The sequence below is a fragment of the Simochromis diagramma genome, unplaced genomic scaffold (assembly GCF_900408965.1).
Source record: "Simochromis diagramma unplaced genomic scaffold, fSimDia1.1 OVJJ01000304.1, whole genome shotgun sequence".
In the NCBI taxonomy this organism is placed as follows: Eukaryota; Metazoa; Chordata; class Actinopteri; order Cichliformes; family Cichlidae; genus Simochromis; species Simochromis diagramma.
In genome coordinates, this window is record NW_024387030.1 from 5725633 (window position 1) to 5735813 (window position 10181).

Sequence of the window (10181 nt, forward strand, 5' to 3'; positions counted from 1 at the left end):
AGGACATCCACGAACCTTAGTCTATCCCAGAAGCAGGGTACACCCTGGACAGATCGCCAGTCTGTGGCAGGGCGAGGCTATCTCTTAAAGTACAGAATATTATATGAGTATGTAGACTGGTTGACCATTCACATAATATTTGTGATTTCCAGCTTATAGTTTTGGCAAAAGGAAACACAATGAGTACATTTAGTCAACCTGATAATGCCCCATGTTCAACAGAGAAGTTTTTTTTAATTACATATATATATATTTGTTTTGGTTTTCTGCAATAATCAGTGCAGTTCAGTCCAATGATCAGAACTTATGTAACTCAAGCTGAACATTAAATCATCCAGAAAAACAACAAATGTGAATAATGAGACACACGGAAGGAAAATGCACCAAAATCATACTGTATTTATTGCACATCACAGGCTGATGATGTATGCTGTAACTGTGAGCCTTCATTTAAAAAAGAAAAAAGGTTTAAAAGAAGGAGAAAATTGGAACTCGAAGCCTGCAAATGCATTTTATATACAGCAATCTGGTCAGGATCGTGATGCTATCCCTGCACCTGGCATACATGCAGCTGCTTTCGGTTAACTGCTTCTGACAGGCAAACAAAATACCTTTCAGTCATTTATATAAAACCAATGAATTACTATAAAAATACAGGAAGATGAGTGTAAAAATAAACAGTCATCAGACTAAAAGGAAATGTGCATTTTGTTAGCGATTGTCAAGAGCCAGAACATGTTAGACATTGAGTTCTTATGGTGCAAGCTGAACTCAAGAAAGGCAGTGAATACCTACTGAATACCTTGCTAGTTAGATACAGCTTTGCTTTGAACTTAATACTATGCAAGCAGGCTAATATGCACGATCAGATCAGATTCATTCTTCAGATGAACACAGTGAAATGCTCAGATTTCAAATTTGGTATAAAATACAACTGAGGCTAGAACTTTGTTAGCTTTGCAGGTATCTGACCCCAAACATGTAGGATTCTACACATTTATTTGGTTATGGTGATGATACAAAATCTAAATATAGCATTGTTATTATAAAGTATTGTGAGGGGAACATGACCGTCTATACAAAATACCTTAAATATTAATATTTAAGGAGACAGTTCATTCAAAACCCAAAAAGTAAACCCCATAAAATTGCCAGACTAATTTTTATCCTTTGGGGTGCATGACAGTTTAAAAAATTCATGGCAGTCACTTTGATAGTCATTGAGCAACTTCAATATGAATAAAAGCGGCAGATCTACTGTATACCAGCCAACAGGGTAAAATACTGAGCACTGCTGAAACTGCTGACCTGACCTCAGCTGTTTTTAGTGAGAGGGGAAAAAAACACCACAATTCAAATGATTGTTTTCGACTTTGGGGCCTAACTTGTGATGCTTTTGTTTTAATAGTGGAGTATAAATTAAAAAGGTCTTGTGACATTTATTACTCATGTGTTTTTTGTGTTGCTACAAAACAGCACATGCACGATCCTTCGTATTGGAAACAGGCGATGAATGAATCCATTTAAGCAATGCTATTGGCTGTCGAAGCACTTTAATGACTTTATAAAGTATCTTTATTAGTTGGTCACAGTGTTAGCTATGCTGATGTTGCCTGCAGATTAGACTGGTTCTAAGTATCACAAAACCTTCACATGTATTGAGCGTGTGCAGGTACACAAGGGCCCTGAGCTTAGATGTCAGATTTTTAAACAAAGAGTACATTTGCTAGGCCTTCAGCCAAGCCTGTGATTCACAAAGACAAGGGCTTCCAACCATTACTCACTTGCAAAAACACACATACACACTTCTACAGGTTGTTCTGCAGCCAGCTGAGGTAACCCCTGAGTGCCTTCTTCCCAACGTCAAATTCAAGTGGCCAGGATGTTAAACTGAAACATCCATGGAAGCCATCCTCATAGTGGTCGCTGGTAACAGCGACCCCTGCATCCTGTAAGCGGCGAACATACATCAGCCCATCATCCCTCAACACGTCATGCTCACATGTTAGAATATATGCACGAGGGCATTTTGCCAACACTTCTGGCCCAGCCAGCAGTGGTACCGCTCGCACATCAAGCAGGCCTGGCACCTTCTTCAGAAACCCCTCAGATCCCTTTTCCACAATAACAGGCTTGTAGTTCTTCTTGTACTTCTGAGTAAGTAGCACATTCCAGTCAAGTCTTGACCTCAGCTCTGGGGTGAGTGAAGAGTGTTGCAAAGCGCTGTGGTTGTTCACTAAAAACTCGGGCATAAGAGAGAGGTCAATGTTCAGATACTGCAGCCAGAACTGGATCATGCTGGTCCGGTAAAGGACGGGGATATATTGGTTCTGCAAATAGGAGGGTGTATTGAAATCCAAAGCCTGGAGCACTGGATAGATCAAAGCTTGGACACTGAATTTCACACTCATGCTGTCATCTACAGAAATCTGAAAAAACAAACACACAATATGAGTAATGGCTGTGTACATTGCAATGCAGACTGTGTGGTGATGTCAAATGGTTGGTTCTCTCCTTTTCCTTACAGCAAGATGAACGTGTGTTTTTCTTCTTTCTTTCAACTCTAAATTACAACCAACAACAATGTGGTGTTGGACTTTTTTTGTCACGTTGCATATTAGAGCCAGTTAGTTCAATTCAATTCATTTTGTTTATTTATTCGCCTCAAGGCACTTTATATTGTAAGGTAGACCCTACAATAATACATACAGGAAAAACAACAATCATATGACCCCCTATGACCAAGCACTTTGGCGACAGTGGGAAGGAAAAACTCCCTTTTAACAGAAAGGAATCTCCAGCTGAACCAGACTCAGAGAGGGGCGGCCATCTGCTGCGACCGGTTGCAGTGAGGGGAGAATGACAAGACATGGTGTGGAAATAACAGCTTTGTAAAGATATCTTTGCAATGCAACTAATTTACAGTGCTGTGAAATAGCATGTGCACACATCCTGTTTTCAACTAGTTCTGTGTGAAAAACCAATGCTCCTCCCTTGTTAAATAATTAATTAAATATCATGGATAACTTTTTATAGAAAGCTGAGTTCAATTTCACCAGCCACACTCGGCTGCCAGACCTGTTGAATCAGACGAAATTACTTTAACAGAACCTGTCTGAGGTGAAGGGTTTTGAAGCCATTTCTAATTCTTTGGTGTTCCAGCAAACCATTGTGAGATCCATTATTATATTAATGGTGAGCCTTAAAAGGAGTGGACAGCTTACCAAAATTACTCGAATAGTGTATCGACAACTCATTCAGGAGGTCACAAAATAACCAGAACAACATCCAATGCCCTGCGAGCCTCACTTGTCTCAGTTAAGGTCAGAGTTCACGATTCAACAATAACACTGAGCAAAAGGGCTGCTTTGCTGCTTCAGGACCTGGATGACTGCCATAACTGATGGAACCATGAATTCTGTTCTCTGCCAGGAGAATGTCTGGCTATCAGTTTGTGCACTGAAGCTCAAGTTCACTTAGATTTACAGCATGACAATAATCTTGAACACACCAGCAAGTTCACCTCTGAATGGCTCAAAAAATTAGGGTTTTGCATCGGCCTGGTCGACTTAAATCCAATTGAGACACTTTGGCATGAACTTAACCAAGCTGTTCATGTTTGAAAACCATTCAAAAACAATGCTGCAAAGAAGAGTGAGACAAAATTCCTCCACAACAACTTTTTCCCTTAATAACTTAAAATCATGATTCATAAACTGCATTTTGTATTACCTTGGGTTATTTTTGTCTAGTATTAAAAACTGTCTGATCACTTAAAACATCTAAGAATGACAAATATCCAAAAACAAAGAAATCAGGATATATGTCATGATCCAGAGCATTATACTAGCAGTCGTGGAAGGCATTTTATGAATTAAAACATTTGGCATTTGAGCTTGATATACGAATTGTCGCATGCATGCAGAAAATAGCCTCTGCCTTTACCTCCTGAGCAACTGCAGCAGCGAGGTTTCCTCCAGCGCTGTCACCTGCCACAGCCACACGATCTGGGTCAATAGAATACTTGGCAAGAACCTCTGGAGACAAGAAGTGTTTGGCAGCAGCAAGGCAGTCTAAATATGGCACTGGAAAGTGCACATCTGGATACAGACGATACCTACACACACAAAGGGTTCAGATGTAATTTACTAGAGGTTTAGAGAGCTTTGGAGTATATAATTAAAGGGACACTCCACTGATGTTGTGAATGGAGACTACAGTTTTGCAAGAGGAAACACACTTACTCAACAGAAACCACAACAGTATTCAGCTCATCTGACACCATTCGGTTGGTAATATCATATGGCCCCTTCTCTGAGGAATTGAAAGAGTGAGAGACGGTTAGATATATGCCTATTGTGTTATTGACACTTAAGAAACTTTGCACCTAAAAAGCAAAGATAGCTGTAATTATCACAAGTAATGTCTCAAAGTCTATGATTCTTTTTAAAGTAGGCATATTATTTTTATTTCTAACTAGAGAAAGCAGTTAGAGACTCACTGGTGGTGCCGAGGGCCCAGCCACCTCCGTGGAAATACATCAACCCTCTCCTCAGATGACCCTCCCCTCCAGCTGGGGGCTCGTAAACTCGCACTGGGATGCCAGCGAAAGAGATGTCACTGATCTTCACACCTGGAACGGCCCCTGCACTGGACTCAGTACTCAGAAATTCCTTTAATATCCCTTCAAAGCCAAATGTGAACTGCCTGAAAGATCTAGTGTGATGGTCAAATCCCAGCCATTGCTTCAAAGAGGCCTGAAGACAAGAGTAAACCAAACTCCAGCTCAAACCCCTTGATTGGTACTTGTTTGTTTCAGGACACACATTAAGAATTTAATACATAGATTGAAAGGAAATTAGTGGAAACAACAGAAAGTCATAGGGAATTTGGCAAAAGGCAAAAATGTAGTCATCTCTTGGCAGGATTTTGAGACACAATTTCTCACAGTCACCTTTCTCCTCCTACACTATGCATTACTGATATGTCTGCCCTTTCCCTCACTTAGAGTGTCACAACAGCAGTGCTGAAGACACTGTTGCACTGTCACATGTGCAGATATCACATTTTCACTCTAATGAAGAATAAAGTCAGTTTCTGTTATGCATCAGCACACTGTTCACTAGTGGGTTTTAAAACTATTTAACAATATCAGTCACACTTGAGCACGTTCTTGTGCATAACATCTGCTGTAGAAACAATGAAGCAATGCAAAATTAATATTAGTGATGTTTTCTTAAACAGTGTCCTCAAACTAGATGCTAATGACTGTTTTAAATGGGGGGCGACCGTGGCTCAGGGGGGTGGGAATCGCATCTGTAACCGGAAGGTCGCTGGTTCGATCTCTGGGCTCTCTGTCCTGGTCGTTGTGTCCTTGGGCAAGACACTTTACCCTACTTGCCTACTGGTGTTGGCCAGAGGGGCCGATGGCACGATATGGCAGCCTCGCTTCTGTCAGTCTGCCCCAGGGCAGCTGTGGCTACAACTGTAGCTTGCCTCCACCAGTGAGTGAATGAATAGTGGCATTGTAAAGCGCTTTGGGTGCCTTGAAAAGCGCTATATAAATCCAATCCATTATTATTATTATTATTATTATTAAATCTTAAAATAACACAAAAATAACACAATAAATCCAGATTTTTAGTAAAACTCTCGCTCTGAGGATTAGTCTAGGCCAGCGTGCTAATAATTAACGGATAGTTTCTAGCCATCTATCGTCTGCCACTTTCAAAATGTAGAACACAGGTCAAGGTGTAAAGTTCATGATCCTCTCACATCCCCAAAATAAAAGTCTCAATAACTTTTGAAATCACAGTGGGATTACTAAATGAGCTCTTTCACAGACTTGGTGCATTTCAACCCTGCTGTGAAATCAGATTTCATGACACAAGCATGAAAAGACCTCTGGATATCTGGTCATCCAGTAAAACTAAAAATTGGACTATAGATACCTTGAATCCATGACATCCGTATTTATTTCAGCAGCATATCATTTTGCACTGTTACACTGAATATCAACACCAAACATCATATTCTAGCAAAGAAAGATGGTACCTTCCCCCCCTCTAAATAAACACAAGGTTCAAAGTCCAAGTCTGTGTTTGAGTGTGTTTTGTTCAGAGCATGTTTTTAATAATGCAAGCTTTTCAAAGACACAGTGCATGCAGCCAACCTGTAATAACACATTTAATTAAAACTTTGCACATAGAAAAGTCAAGATTCTGTCTAATGCGATCCTTCTCATTCGTCTCTTTTTGATGCCTTACGTGCACCAGCTTTTCTTCCTAGTGAAAAGTATCTACTCTCTTACCACATGAAATGCTGTCCTTAAATAGGCATCCAGTATCATCAACTTCCACGGCTGCTGAATGGCATCAGGGAGCGGGATGTAAATATAATAAGCAAGTGCCAGCGTTAATGACACAGTAAGCAGGAGTGACAGCAGCCTCATCTCGCAGCTGTGGGATGATGTTTCTTCAGTTACTGACTGGGCGGAAGACTGAGACAGACCCCGCCGCTTCAAGCTGTCTGATTCTTAATTTGTCACTGGCGCTTGGCACCAGAATACGTGGGCAATTAAGCACTTCCGCTGGAAATCTTCAAAATAAACCTACATTTTGAAAGTGACGTTTCTTTTAAAAATAAAACGTTTTGAATAAATCTATTTTAGTCACATAACTTTGGAATTGGGAAAACATGAAATAGCCGTGGCTTCATCTGGTCATATGCAGGCAGGTCGTATGAAAAATAAAACAAATAAACTAAAAAAAACCAACAACAACAAAACAAAACAAATACATTGAGGTAAAATTCAGCCTAGTAAAAATAAGGTATCACAGTATTTTTATTGCGCGATTTGCATGACTGGATTGGGGCTTTTATTTTGAAAGCTGGGTGAAAACAGCAGCGAATGGGCATCTGGGAAGTGGGAGGGTTTGTTTTGAACAGCTGTATGCGTGTGTAAGTTGTATTACATGTTTGTAACCACCGAGAGGCACAATGGAGCTGCAGTCCATTAGACATTAGATTAGTGTGGGCAGATTTTGGAATCACGTTTTAAAGGATGACAAACAGAATGGTATTATATGAATTGCTTCTGTATTTTAGGCCTAATCAAACCAACTAGACGGAAACCGAAAAGAGAAAATAGCAAAAAGAACTAAATACTTTTCTTCAGGAAACTCAGTGTTAATCCTTGAGATGTAATTTTTTTTTATAATTCCTTTTGGATTTGGAAAGGGAGGATTTGCAGTTTGGGGTGGAGTCATGTTCCTGTTCAAACTAGGAGCTCCTTTCTCGCTGATTATTGATGCCTTTTTTATCTGCAGACATCAGTGTTAGACCAAAGTCTCACTGGAAGGTATTAGTGGTGCAATTATGGGCAAGAGCTCTGCTTTTACCAATGAGTTATTATTTCTTGACTGTGTGGCTTTTAAATTAACCAGGAATGATATTGTACAGGAAACATGGATTCAGAAAGAGAAACAATGTGAAGCCAGCATGATCCCCAGTTATAATTTAAAATTCAATGTTTAAGTTGGTATGAATCTTAGAATACCTAGGGTGCAGCTAAATCTGCATCAGATTGCCAGAAAGGCCCAGTACAGTCAACAGTGCCGCAGACTTCATTGCAGATTGGGGAAAGCGTCTTCTCCTGTCTCACTTTCTCTTTCTGTGCTATATAACTCTGTCTCTTCCCATGGTTTAATTTTAAATGGCCACTGTCTGTCCCTGGTGGCCCGGTGTGGGAATGTAAACAAACATCATGATGATGAGGATCTGACCTCTGCGCTGAGCTGATTTTCCAAAACATAGTAGCAAGACCACCTGACCGTGTCAGCTTAGTCTCTTGGAGGACCAGCGTGGGGTTGGCAAGGTGGCTGCAGGAGGTGATACAGAAAAGCTGATTAGTAAACAGGGACACAGCAGATCAGCCTGCTTGTTCCTCCAAAGCTCATTAATTAACACGCTGTCAGAGCAAAGTGAGAAAACGACAGGTTGTGGTTTTATTGCCTCACTATATTTTCATTCTACAGTGCTAATTATGACCTCTTTCTCACATTGTACACATGTTTTTGTTCCAAATGATAATTTGAGCAACTGGTGCATAATGAAATCACTACCTTATGCAAACCGCTTCATCTGTGCTTTACAAGCCTGCCTAACGGAAGGTATAGCCAGAGCACAAAATGTGATGCTTTTAATGCAGATTTCGTTGAACCATCACGCCAAAGATATGGATGAGCAGCAGAAAGCAGATTATACAGCAAAATCAGTTGCATATATTTTTTTTTGCACATCATGGTAATTTGATACCTTTGCACCTAGTTAAGTGTAAATGCTTCTACTGTTACTTGTGATGCACTTTTTTTGCAGTCATCTTGACATCCTAAATCCTGCGGTGTCAGTGTTTCACACTCAAAAGAACACTTAAGCCAGACACAGATGCCACGCTTGCTTACTTTTCAAAAATCCCTCTGAATGAGAGTGTCAGCAGAAAGCTTAAATTGTATGTGTGACATATGCACTTTTGTGTGTGTGTGTGTGTGTGCGTGCACACAAACGTGTGTGGTATAAAGCGTGTACATTAAAATTCCCTTTTACTGCCCCCTTCCTCCCTCCTGTGTGTTGGCTTGGCGTCTCCCACCAGTCTGTGGTATGGAGGGCAGAGAGAGGGCCCCTCTCTCATGTCACTGACTGGAATTACACTTATGGTCATATAACAAGACTAAATGCACGAGGCAGAAATTGAGGTTTTCCATTTCAGGCAATGCTGCCTCATTGCTCAGCCTGGGTCTGACATTGCCTTTAGATATGTGTAGAAATTATGGTACTAATGGATCTAATATACTTAAAGTGTAGGAGTTAAAATTGAATTGCTTTGTTTAACAAGTTGTGTTTTAAAACAGAGATGTTTTTAAAGCAATCTGCTACAGGTACTTGAAACTCATATTAAGAAAGTGAGCAGGCAGTGATTTTCAGTCTGTCTGAAGCACAGATGCATGCATTATCTTGAACAGGATATTTTTAACTTCACTACTTTTGTTTTCTTTCATGATTCAAAAGAGGCTTAAGCACTCCTGCAAAGGTAATTTACAGGATGTGGCTGTGTGTTTGAAATCAGGAATGTTGTCCCTTTGATATGCCAGAAAGAGAAACAGTTCAGCAGTGATGCTGAAGGGACCCGGATGACACAAGTGAGTGGACACACATATGTAGGATTTGAAAACTGTTTCTGTGTGAGTGTGCATGTGTGCATTGCAGTAATGAGTAAAACATACAACGCCCATCAGGATCCAGGTAAAAAATCTAAATAAACAGCTTCTGTGAAAGCACTTGAGTCCATGACAAATTTTCCCAAGCGGGCAATAAAGTATCGTATCGTATCGTATCGTGTCGTGTCGTGTCATGTCGTATCGTATCGTATCGTATCGTATCGTATCGTATCGTTCATTTATAGCAAGGGAATACACCAGAATTTCTCTGAATATAGCTCTTTTCACATTGAACTTGGGTGGAGTGTATTTCAGTTTCTCTTGAGACAAACAAATATTACAGTGAATGAAGACTGAATTCCATGTATCTGAGAAACTGTCATTGTTGACACCTGTGCTCTTTCTGCTAAGATAAGTCAGATCATCTGCTATGAAAGCTGAAATTTGGATGGATCGATAAGAACTGAGGATTTCCAAACAGGGTAACCTGCCACGAGTGGAAAGGTTTATAAGTAGTTTAAAGGAAATGATGTTGAACAACTTCAAAAATATTTAGACAGTAACCCATTTTAATTTGTCATTAAAAAAAAACTTTCCATACTTTTTAATTTCAATCATCTCACATAAGGAAACAATGACGTGTGTGACTGGGCAAACACACTTACATGCAATGTCATTGTATGGTATTTAGGAATGTCATGGGGCCAGTTGGTGGTCGCGATGCTTCAGTTGCAACACAGACTATTTCTGAAATGACAAACAACAATCTGTTGTTATTATGTCTTCCCCAAAGCAAGGCGTCATATCAGAAAGAATGGCAACAGAAGCAGCAGGCTCGTGTTTTTGTTGAGCGGCATGCTGTCGTTGACATTAGGCGTTCAAGTACACAGTGTTCTTAATTGGCTGAATAACTGACTATTTTGCTCTGCTGGTGATGAAACGCTGGAATCATTTCAATCTCTTATT

General features: G+C 40.2%; 1 protein-coding gene across 1 annotated transcript; it reads right to left on the reverse strand.

Annotated features, from left to right (window-relative positions):
* Nucleotides 1–379: 379 nt before the first annotated feature.
* Nucleotides 380–6542, reverse strand: LOC120740121 (neutral cholesterol ester hydrolase 1-like). The gene is made up of 5 exons (XM_040042246.1): nucleotides 6311–6542; nucleotides 4502–4757; nucleotides 4245–4314; nucleotides 3946–4117; nucleotides 380–2429 (listed from the first exon to the last, which is right to left on the reverse strand). The coding sequence occupies exons 1-5, from the start codon at nucleotides 6449–6451 to the stop codon at nucleotides 1809–1811; spliced, it is 1260 nt and encodes a 419-aa protein (XP_039898180.1). The 5' UTR covers nucleotides 6452–6542; the 3' UTR covers nucleotides 380–1808.
* Between the last annotated feature and the right edge of the window lie 3639 nt (nucleotides 6543–10181).